General features: G+C 42.6%; 1 protein-coding gene across 4 annotated transcripts in view; it reads right to left on the bottom strand.

The window, feature by feature from the left end:
• The window catches only part of AGK (acylglycerol kinase), a 71,605-nt gene that overhangs the window by 43,730 nt on the left and 15,341 nt on the right, over positions 1 to 12,534 (bottom strand). For all 4 annotated transcript variants that reach the window (XR_013967676.1, XR_013967677.1, XM_080819060.1 and 1 more), the window contains exons 3-4: positions 5,175 to 5,214; positions 2,281 to 2,360 (exon numbers count right to left, since the gene is read on the bottom strand). Coding sequence is in view for 2 of the 4 variants with exons in the window: in XM_080819060.1 (XP_080675186.1) it covers positions 2,281 to 2,360; positions 5,175 to 5,214 (120 nt within the window). In the remaining 2 variants the exon portion in view is untranslated. The remainder of the gene's footprint in view (positions 1 to 2,280; positions 2,361 to 5,174; positions 5,215 to 12,534) is intronic.

Here is a 12,534-nt window from a genome sequence, read left to right as displayed (position 1 = left end):
GGCGGGGAAGCAAAGTAGAGAATGTTCTGAACCTAGCTGACATGTCAGTAATAATCACGTAGCTTATAATCCTTTCATCCAGTGCTCACCATGAAATGGAAATGCTAAACACATCGTAGGCATTATCTCACTTAATCGCAAAGGTACCTATTCTATACGGTAATTTTTTAAGGTAGGAGCCATCACTTTTCCCATTTTACAGATGAGGACACTGAGGATTTAAGTTAAGTAGTTCCCATAATATCACAGAGCAGAAGAATATCCAAGGCCGGTCCTTCAAACCCTGGGGCCCACAGTTCTCTGGTAGCTGCTGCCACAGGCCACCATTGTTTAGTTATCTTGGATATTTTGATTGTGCTGGGTTAGAACCTGTTCATTTGTTGGTATTGCTTATTAAACAAGAATGATCAATAGGCATTGAAATTGGTGTTTACGGGGCGGGGGGAGGTGGCTCTAACAAAGCCAGTCAATTAGGCAGAATCACAGAGCCAGTTCAGACAATCTGTAGGTAAATATCTTAAACTGCAGAATTTAAAGTAAGGTGTGGTGTGCTTGGGTGGCTCAGTTGGTGAAGCTTCCAACTCTTGATTTCAGCTCAGGTCATTGTGAGATCCAGCCTGGTGCCAGGCTCCATACTGGCTGTGGTGCCTGCTTAGGATTCTCTTTCCCTCCCTCTCCCCCTCCCTGCTCGTGCTCTCACTCTATCAAAAAAGAAAAAAAAAAAAAAAACACCATGATTTCTCCTCATTATCTGTAAAGCCACATTCACTATCTCAAATTACTGGAGAAACTTCTTTCAGAATCCCTGTGTCTTACACAAGACCACCAGTTATAAGCTGGTCCCAACTAGTCTTTTTGTTGTGTTGTTCTTAATATTTTGATGTCATCTGATGAAGGTCTTATAGAATCCAACCTAATACATTTTTTTTTAAAGATTTTATTTGACTGAGAGAAAAAGAGAAAGAGAGCACAAGCAGAAGGAGCGACAGAGGTAGAGAGAAAGGCAGGCTCCCCGCTGAGCAGGGAGCCCAACATGGGGCTTGATCCCAGGACCCTGAGATCATGACCTGAGCTCAAAGTAGACACTAAACAGGCTGAGCCACCCAGGCACCCAAGAATCCAACCTAATACACAGTTATTAATTTTCCAATCCTCAAAAAAGACAAAAAGAAAGGTTCTGGTTGCTAGGGATAATAAAAGATATCACTCCCCTCCCCACCTCAAACAACCTTTTCATACTATTTTTAAAAAATACTTTTTAAGTTTTAAATGATTTTTTCTAAAAGCCTTCAAGGTCTTTTTTATTCACCTTTCCAACTGAAGGAGAACTGCAACAAACACTGAAACACATTTTTGTTTGCCTGTGGTACTTTAAAATTTATAGACTTTTATTTTTTTAGGGCAGTTTTAAGTTCAAAGCCAAAACGAACGGAATACACAGAATTTCCATGGGCCCTTAGCCCAGTTACACACACACACAGCCTCCCCCACTTTCAACATCCTGCACCAGGGTGGGACCTCTGTTATAATAAATGAACAGAAATACATGATTATCAACCAAAATCCCAACTGTTCTTCACAGCTGAATTCCCACAATTCCCTCACACAACTCTTCCAGGCCAGCTAGACCAGGCCACAGACTGGCCTGCAACACAGCAAGGGACATAACTAGTTACTCTGGTGTATACACACACACACACCCCCCAAGAGCTATTTTCTCAGTCAGGAAGATTGAATGTTCTTCCTCTGCTGACCTCCAAGACCTAGGTCAAGGTTCACTCCTTTTGGAAAGAATGTTTCTGACTTCACAAGCCCACAATGTTTTGGCCATCATGGAACATCCTGGAACAGAGAAGGCCCAATCATTTACACCACAACAGCAGAAGCTGTCCCCAAGCAGGTAAGACTGACTTGAGAGTATTAATTCTGGGATTTTTTTTTTTTTTTTTTTAGTGGGGAGCAACAGGGCTCAATCCCAGGACCCTGAGATCACAACCTGAGCTGAAACCAAGAGCTGGCCGCCCAACCGCCTGAGCCACCCAGGCACCCCTAATTCTGGGATTTTTATTAAACTTCAATTAGACAAGTTTGCCAAGCATCAATTAGCTTTACAGTTCTAGCTCACTAACCACTATTTCTCCATCACAAATTAATCTCACCACTAGACGAGTATGCAACCTACTTCTTCCAACTCCACACAGTCCAACTAGCTTCCTGATATTCTGTGACATTGCCCCCCTCAGGACAGCTGAGCATGTGACAAATCACAAACTGAACTACCCTCTGCAAGCTGCAGGATTGAGAAAAACCGTCGCCTTCTTCACTTGTGCGTTGGGAGGAATGAGTTGATTGCCAAACACCTAAAAAGGAAAAAAGGAAAGTTTTAAGCAAATATTCTTTTATTCAGTTAGCAATTATATATATTCATTCATTCCAAAGGAATTTACTTCCAGGAGACATGGTACCTACTCTGGAGGGGAAAAATGTTCTTTCATGATTCATACTGATAAAAATACCATGAACCACCACCAAATCTACCATTATTTAATGACGATCAGCTAAATTTTGTAATAAAAAAACTTGCTTCATCTACTAGAGGTAAGTAACTTTTCTTTTCTAAGATGTGGCTAAGTTTATTATAAACAGATAACCAGCAAGGCCACAGTACATCAGAAGGGAAGTTTAACCCACCTGCCCATAGCCTTCAGAGTATAATCTTTTTCTCCTTCAATTTATTCCTAAGGCTTATTCATAAAGGACTGTGATACCAATTAATCTTCATATTTTCATACATGTAAAAAATAATCCTAATAGTCTGTTTGCCGCCTCCTCTTTGCAACTTGTATAACTTGCTAACTTAACAGCAGCAACTAGGCAATTAAGGAATGCACTTGTAATGAGCACTGGGTGTTGCATGTAAGTGATGAATCACGACATTCTAGTCCTGAAACCAATTTTTCCATATATGTTAACTAACTAGACTTTAAATAAAAACTTGAAATAAATAATAGCAATCATAGTAATAATAATAAGAATCCACAGCATCAACTGGCAAGGAAAAGAAATATTTACTTGGCACCCAGTATTTGCTGCTGTTCTACACATTATTCTGAGCGCTCAGAAACTTAGAAGGTACTAAGTGATCTCCTTTTAATAGTTGAGAAACCAAGATTCAAAAAGATTAAGTCAAAGTCACACGGTTAATAAGTCACAAGCCTAGAACTTACACCTAACTCCCAAACCCCAACTTCTACTCTGTCGGCTCTGAAGAGCAGATAAAGGAGGCAGAGTTCAGAGGCAGAGAACCAGCTGTGCAGACTCAAAACAGGAACTAACGTGAACTACTGCTATTCCCCCTGCAGAAGACCAGAGTCAGAATGTCGAGTCTTTGACGGTGGGGAGCAGGTCTGGACCAAGGAGGCAGAATTCAGGTATGGAAGCACAAAGTAAAGACAGGGGGAGAATGAGTTAACCAAGATTTGATTAAGTGACTCTTCTATTAAGTGACTACCACCCCTCCTGACAGTCCGCCAGGGAGCTGTTCTCTCCATAATCTATTTCTTCCTTTAGGAAAAAAATACACTTTTTCTGAAAGCTTCAGAAAGAAATTTTGTTTCATTAGTACAAAGTTTCTGGTACATTATAATTTCTACCCTGTCTTCACTTTTACTGAATTCGACCTTAATATTTTGCTGCCAAATCTCCAAACATTGTAATGCGTTCTTTTCCTACCCATAGTTTTTCTGGAATGTGGGCAAAATTTTTTCAGTCAGTCAGTTTCTCTGGCCTACCAGATTCCAGATCTACAGTTCCAGATTATTCTGTGTCTTGGTTTCTTACCTACTGGCAACTCCAGGTGCAGGTTTATGGCACATTAAGGAGCTTATGTAAGACTACAGGGAGTTGAGATTATGTGAGATTAAAAAAATCATTCTTTCAGGAATTTAGACTGTAAACGGCAGCCATAAACAGGAAAAGTAACTGAAGTCGGCTCCGAGGATGAATTTGCTTCTGTTTGCCAGATGGAAGGAGCTCCACGGGTGCTGGGACAGAAAGAACTCCAGCATGGGAAGAGGTAAATATGGGAGAGTGTGCAGTGACCAGAGGAAGAGTCTCTGAGAAAGGACGAGAAGGAACTCAGCACAGAGGGGAAGGGATTTTCCTTCAAGAAGAAAGCAAGGACCCTGTGACCACTCGTCCTCTGGGAGACCAAGAAAAGGCTCTCCTCCCAAGCTTTCCCAGTTGCTAATGGAAAATCAGCTCAGGGTGGGGATCGTTCATTTTCAAAACAGCAGAGCCATAGGAGATATAACAGAAAAGTAATCAAACTCTTAAAACACAGATTTAGAACAGTTAGATCACCACCAAAAAGAGCAATGTATTAATAGTATCTATTGTCATTGTCACCCGTGAAAACATTTTGGTAACAAACATGAGGTCTGCCACCTACCTCCTTCCACTAAATACATCATACCTTTGTCATTTTTTACTTCAAGTTTCTTTTTTCGTATTTCTGATATCATAAGCTTAAATGACATACAACAAAAAGGCAACCCAGTCATGGAAATTCACCTGCAAGGCCCAACCTACAAACTTGGAGGGGAGGAAAGAACAAAAATGTGATCCTGAACTCGAAAGGATTTATAATTCAACTATAATACCGCCAGATATATGATTATTTCAGTGCAGTATCATGGGCCTGGGAGAACAATGCACACATGGTATGAATCACCTGTGCTAAACAGACAGGCTTTAAAAATATGAATCAATGGCTTGAAAGAACATTTGACTTTAAGGGGTAACGCGTGTTCTGAACAGAAATCCTCGGGGGTTACTTGGATCAGGGAAGATTCAGGGCTCAGCCCGATCTTTAAGGACAACCACAGACATGAACAAACTCCCAGGGCTCCAACCAGCCCAAGTATGTGTTCTTAGGACTAATCCAGAAGTAAACAAGTCTAAAGGGGTGGGCGCTGGAACTGCTCTACACCAGATGGTTAACTTCCTCCCTCTCTGTTCAGAGCTGGCTCTCAGCCTGACTCATCCCCCCACAGTAGGGAAAAAATCCACACTGTACCAAGGCAAGGCACTGCACTTGTCCCCCAGAATAGCCCGAGTTTGCTGTGCAACAGAGATAAAGCACGTTCTGATTTTAGCATGTTCAGTGGTATTACCTGAGCTTCTTGACAGGCTGCTCTCCTTAGCAGGTTGTCACTATCAAAGCAAACAAAAGAAGGAACATTAGCTTTAATAAGCAGGTTACAATCCAAACGAACAAAACTGCTTTTTTTTCTTTAAATATGCCCAACTCTTCCCTATAAAGCACCCAAGTGAAAGTCTCTTCAAAACCTGTGACACATAACGAGCACATGTGAAAAGAACTTTCTCTGAATGAAATCCCATCTTGAGTGTTTCTACAGGATGGGGGGCAAAAGATCCCCTCCCTCCCAGATGTCTACATCCTTATCCCCTGAACCTGAAAATATATTATCTTAGATGGCAAAGGGGATTTTACAGATACGATTAAGTTTAGGATCTGGAGATACCAAGATAGTGCTGGATTATGCAGGGGAGCCTAATCTCATCACAAGGGTCCTTAAAAGCACAGAAAATTTTCCGGGCTGTGATGAGCGGCAAACAGGACTATGGAAGAAGGGTCAGAAAGGTGCAAGCTTGCTGTTGCTCAACACGGGAGGAGGTCACAGTCAAGGAACGAGGGTACCCTCTAGAAGCTGGAAAAGCAAGGAAATGGCTTCTCCCCTAGAGCCTCCAGAAGGAATGCAGTCCTTGTCGACATCTTGACTTTGGCCCTGTAAGACCTGTGTTGGACTTGTGACCCACAGAACTGTAAGATAATAGATGTGAGTTGTGTGAACTACAAAGTTTGTAATAATTTGTTAGCACAGCAATACAAGATGAATGCACATATCCTGCATTTTTCTTATCTGGTGGAAATTACTCAGGTGATTTGCCAGAAATAAATTTGATGTTTAGTCACTTTTGCTACTATGTTATCTCTTATTTTTTCTATCACTGTCAGACACTCAATTGCAGCCCAAATGGGAAATTTTGGCATGAGGTGAAACTCTGGCTTGCAAAAATGAAAACATTCTATCAGAAAAATGTTCATCTATGTAACATAAAGGTTCCTAAAATGTGTTTATGCCATTTATACTGTAAGTACACTTTAAATGGCCGATTGCCCACCAGGCTCCAGAATCTTCTTGAACGAGTCAACTCTAATGCATGTTGCTGGCATTGCTAAGATAGTAACTTCAACCTGGTTAACGACAGTAAAAAAACAGCCAATAAACAATGTATATGAAAGAACTAAAAAGAGAAAAAGGTTCTTCCTTTAAAAAAAAAAAACTCTTCCTAGACCTTCCTTCTAACATTGAAGTCCTCAGATTTTGCATTTTTACAGTTACCCAAAACTAATTTTGATAAATAAGTCTGAACTGCCAGAGAATAAACAGCCTTTTGCTTTTTGCCACAGTTGCTGTCCAAGGCTACACAATAATTTTTCTTCCAGAGCCAGGCTGAAGAACAAACCCTAGACATCAACAGCAGTCAGCTTTAACAAGTAAGCACCATGTGAGGGGAAGAAGCAATGATGCCTGCCTATGGGTATTTAGAATACAAAAGAATATAAAAACACTTAATTCAAAGGAATACGTACACCACTATGTTTACAGCATCATTTTCTACAAGAGCTAAATTACGGAAGCAGCCCAAGTGTCCATCAACTAATGAATGTTCAAAGATGTGGTGTGTTACTCAGCCATAAAAAAGAATGAAATCTTGCCATCTGCAAGGACGTGGATGGATCCAGAGAGTAAAATGCTAAATGAGATAAGTCAGTCAAAGACAAACACCGTAAGATTTCATTCATATGTGGAATTGAAGAAACAGAACAACCAAAGGAAAAGAAGAGAGAGAGAAATCAAGAAACAGAGTCTTAATTATAGAGAACAAACTTATGGTTATCAGAGGGGAGGTGGGTTGGGGGATAAAATCGGTGATGGGGATGAAGGAGCAAACTTGCTACGATGAGCAGGGGGTGATGTACAGAAGTGTTGAATCACTATTTGGCCCTGGGGGTACCACTACCACCACACAGAACCACACAGAACTGTGCTCCTCCAAACACTTGTTTCTTCCTATTGATAGAATAACCTGTGCCTCCAGTCTCTTCTGTGATGAACACATCCTACAGGCTGTTCTGTACAAGCCCTCTCTACGGCTACAAAGGCTACATACCTGCCCATACATCCCTGCCCATTTCCCCCAGCTGGCTCCTCCCCTCCCACTAGGGCCAGGCCTCTGAAGGTGCCAGGCTCCTTGGGGTCCTTCATAAGACACCATCTTCCTTACTGCACTTCAGCCACACGGACTCCTGTGGACCTAGATGAAAAGAGAATGGCCCCAAATACAAGAATACAGCACGTTGGTTCACTGTTTCCTAAATTCTTTTTTGCTAGAAGTAAAATTTTGAATGTTAACTTGTGATTAAGTATATGATTAAAGACCTCAGTTCTCTTGAGCTTGCTAATACTTCTTGATTTATCGGAGTGCTATTCAAAATCAAAAGATTTCTTTATAATTAATTCCCTGGATTTTAATGTGCCAGATGGAATATGCTGTCAATGCCACCTGTGAGAAAGCCAGACTATGTGCCAATTTAAATACTACAAAAGAAAATCTCATTATAATCATACTTAATTTTTTTAAACATCAAAAATGGCATTAACCATCTTGATTTTGCTCTCTGAACCAAGCTGTTTCTAAAAAATCAAACATATCCTCAAAGAGAAAAGATTTCTCCCATTGATCTATTCTGATCGTCTACAGCCAGCTCTGAAAACTATTTCAAAAAAAGAAATTCCAAAAATGTTCCAGGAAAGGCATTTTTATTGGAATAAAAGAGAAAATAACTTGAAATTCATAGAGCAACTCATGTGCCAGATACCACAGCCGTCATCTTTACAAACCTTTAACCTTTGTAACAACCTTGCAAAACAGGCATTATATTCTCATTTTATGTATGAAGTCGTTAAGGCTCAGAGAAGTAATGGACTTCCCCAAGATCACCATGTGACTGAACAGCAGACTGGAATTCAAACCCAAAATAAATGCTTTAATGCTTTTTCTTAACTTCAGACAATACTGGATGCATAATACTCATCAGAATATAGACTTGATAGCACATTCATTAATCATACATTACTTTTAATCTCATCTGATTTTTAAAATTTACATTCATACAATGTTTTTTCATAAGTTCAGGTGTGATAAAGCTCCCCAAAGTAGCAGGTGAAACCAACTCACTCAACACAAAGTGCTGGGTACCATACGACTCAGATCCTGTCCTGACCTGAAGCAGCTTCTGAGCGCGTGGCAAAGGACAGCTCTTGGCAAGTATCAGTGATAAAGGAAGAGACGTGTTTCTTGATAAAGGATGTCCCAGGCACTGTGCTAGGTGTGGATGTACTGGTGCATAAACCCAGCACTCCCCATCCTCACGAAGTTCACAGGATAGAAGGGAAGAAAGGCAGTTCAACAGTCATAACATGACATGACTCTTACGTGCTCTGCAACAGGGGCCCATTTAGGAACATCTAACCTAGGCTTGGGGGAATTAGAAAAGGCTTTTTACAGGAAGTGACACTGCAGTGTATAACTGGGGAGAAATAAAAAGTAGCAGGGCAAAAACAGGAAGGGGAACGCTGGCGAAGGCAAGAGCCTGTCAAAGCCTCAGAGTACGAGCCTGGCCAATCTCAGAAACGGAAAGTAGTTCTGGACAGCTGGACGCAGCCTGCCATGGGAGGAGCCCCAGAAGAGGAGGGCAGGCAGCACCCGGGCCCCAGCAGCCTTTTAAGCTATTTCAGGAACTGGGACTTGACCTTTAGGGCCATAAGAAGCCATGAGAGGGTTTCAGGAAGATGAGTGAGGTGACCAGATTTACATGTTAGAAGGATCATTCTGGTTGCAACGTGAGGTCCACATCAAGGCAAGTCTGGATCTAGGGACCAGGGTGGGTTCTCCAGGAACACTGGTCAGCGATGAGCACATGATGAGCCCTGGAACCAAGATCGAGGAGAGCACAGGGGTAGCTGATATTTAGGAAGCAAACCTAACTACTGGCCTGTGGGGATTGAGGGGGTCGAGGGCAGTGTCCGCATATTTTTACTGAGCCCTTGGCAGAAGGTGATACCACTCAGAGATGGAAGGCCGCAGTAGGTACTGGTTTGGGAGGCCAGAAGCTGGGGTTCATTCTGGATCTGCGGATCTGGGACAGCGGCCAGTGCAGGTGGAGGGGTCCGGGGGACAGCTAGAAATACACGTCTGAGATTGCAGACATTGATCTTGATTAAAGACACACCTAGTAATAGTGGGCTGCGAGTGGAGCAGATCGTCTACACGAGGCGGCGAGAAGCAGCAGGAAGAGAGGCCCTGAGCCCCGCGACAGAGGACAGAGAACGCCAGGTGAATCTCAACTACAGTGACACTGAGCCTCACTTGAAAAGGAAGAATGTGCAGAGGGGTCCCTGGCTGGCTCAGTCAGTGCAGCACGCGACCCTTGATCCTGGGGCTGTGAATTCGAGCCTCACGCTGGGTGCAGAGGTTACTTTAAAAAAATATTAAAAAAAAAAAAAAAGGAAAAGAAAAACGTGATGGACAACTGAGGCGAGAGGTTAAGAACCACTTCCTTGTCCCCATCACGCCCTTGATGCTGCCTCCACTCTCAGCAAGCTGCACGTTTTCCTCCTCCTAGAGCACACAATGAGCTTTACCCCTGCAGGGATCTGACCGTTCTACCTCCTCTCCCTTTTAAAAACTAGGCAGCCAAGCGCACCACCACCCACCCCTTTGCCCCGCCACAGACAGAACTGCTTGTCTTCTCTTCCTTCATTACAACTGCCTTGAATTCATGGACAGTTCACCATTTTCTCTTCCACAGCACACAGCACAGACTCTTGCAGATAAACGGTGCTTAATAAATAACTGTTTAATAAGTAAGTGGCAAATGTTTGAACAGGAAGGACTGACTCACAGTGCTCACAGGCAGGCTTTGACCTGTAGGGGAAACTGAAGGTGATTCTTCATGGAAGGACTTGGCATTCTCGAGCCAAGAGATCGCCTGGGGTAGCTGCTCACTGTGATCCCCACCAAAGGGCAAGAGGAGAAATCGCTGTGGTGCAGCAGAGGATGAAGACTTAGAACAGTCACGGACACCTGACAGATCAAGACGCATGGCTGTGTGTGTGTGCATGTGCGTGCGCGTGCGTATTCAGGGGACAGGGTAATGGAACTAGAACCATCTAAAAGCTGAATGAGGAACTCTTTTTGGTACACCAGGAAGCCCCACAAGAACTGTCCCAGTAGCTGAGTTTGGTATCAGAGAAATTCTAGACTGCTAATGGGACAAGAATCTGAAAGTGAACCTAAGACCCTTTTACCAAAACAAACAAACAAACAAACAAAAAAACCCAAACTACTGTATATAAATTCCAAGCCTATGCTCTACTACATCATGCTGCCTCCCAAGAGAATTGAAGTTTAACACAATTTAAAACAGTCACATCAAAAAAAGTCTCTGAAGATCTGCTCAGTACTAAAACGCAGGTTCTTTGATAGAAACCAGAAGCTTCTGGATTAGAAAATTTAAAAATTTGCTGATGTCACTCTGCCTGAGGCTTTGGAAGAACATGAACGTGCCTGCTACCACAGGAAATGGGATGCTCACAATTTATTCTGAGCCATAAAGGTTTTATTTATTACTTTAGGACTGCAAAATAAGATAAGTTGTTATTTGACATGGAAAGAAAAAAATATCATATTGATCCATCCTATTTCCCAAAAAAGATATTTCCTTCTACAGTCTAGAGGCAAATTGGACAGCAATTTCTACCACTGGCTTTTCCCTGGGTGCGCGCAAACCCGGTTTCTGCTTTACGCAAAGCAGATTTCAAGCTTAGATGTTTATAACAACTACTTCAACTTCTCTGAGCTTCCTAGAATAATTAATCATGATATTGCCAGTGGCACTGCCCAAGGATCATCTGTGTAAGAGCCCGGATGGAGTGGAAACGGAAGCACAGACAGAAAAGAACCTTAGAGAAGAGATTCCCTTGTGTGCAGAGTGGGGGACCTTTGTCAAGTAAACATCGCCCCCTCCCACCCCACATCCCAGCTCCCCACCCAAACACATGAAGGCTGCCGCAGCGAGGAGCATCATACATGGGACAATACTGCTCATCTCTGCCCGAGACAAAGACCTGTCACCAAGCAGGGAGACCATGTGGCCTGCTGAAGAACATGATGGATATTCTGGGCCTGAAGAATGCTCAGTCGAGACAAGTAAATTGTTAGAGTGCCAGGTCACAAACTCCAGGAGAACAATAAAGATGCTGATGACTCTGAAGAGGATTTTAGGGCCTTCTGGTCTGGGCCTTCCACTTAACCAGAGGATGGTGTTCCTTCTGGTTCTCCAGGCCTCCACATGATGTGCTACCTGCTACTTCAGAAATTTGTATCTTCTTACCTCTCCCAACCACAATGAGATAAAGAAGTTCCATAATGTCAGGAAAGTATCAAGGGTCAAGAAGAAATCCTACTGGTAACCATACATTAAGTGGTGACTGTCTGCATTTCAATGCCCCTTAGAGTGCATACAGGGAGAAAATAAGGAGTCAGACAAGCAATCACTGGCATTGAAATTCTGTCATCCCTGTTGTTGCTGGGGAAGTTTAGCAAAGGAAAAACAAAGTTAAGTCTACCATCAAATGTAAAAGACAAATGTATGGCACCACTTCGGTCTGGGCTAGTGAAAAGTACACCACACTTACGTCAGGAATCTTGAGGTCAGTGTACCTCTGGATGGACTTCTTTACTTGGTGGTATATTCAACAATATACAACGATCAACATTTTTTCTTTTTTTTAACATTTTCAGTAACAATATAAAGCAAGCCAAGGGCATTCTCTGAAGAACTGTATTTACTAAAACAGGAAAAGGAGGAGGGAGGGAGGGCATCAGTCCCTCAAGTCCACAGTGAATGAGAACGGATAATTCACCGAAATTAAAAATCTAGAGAAAATAGCTACCCTTGTAAGTTACACACAAGGTACTTTCCTCTACTTAGACAGATAAAGGGAAGACAGAAAACAGATTGCACAGAGGTTACGTCAGCTATTCAAGAAGAAAACACAAGGGGGGTCCCTTCTTTCCCTCCAGGCCTACCAGCTGTTTTCTATAAACCACGGGCATAAAGGGGTATTTACTCTGGGCTCTAGGATACAGGGCAGATCTTTTGAACTAGCAAATCATAAACTAGCCAGCTCCTACGGTCAGTGTTTCTGCTGTTCCACGACACGCACTCCCTGAGATGTCAGTAGACAATTCTCTCAGCAGAGCCTGGAGCAGCTAATACCACTCACAGAAACAGCCCTGAAAAGTATGTGAAATCAACAAAATTTAGATACGCCTCCTGCCCTTCCAGCTCAGTCCTCCCTGCCCCACCCTCCACCATAA

The sequence above is a fragment of the Martes martes genome, assembly GCF_963455335.1.
Source record: "Martes martes genome assembly, chromosome: 11".
NCBI classification, from domain to species: Eukaryota; Metazoa; Chordata; class Mammalia; order Carnivora; family Mustelidae; genus Martes; species Martes martes.
This window is presented reverse-complemented; position numbering and strand designations above follow the sequence as displayed.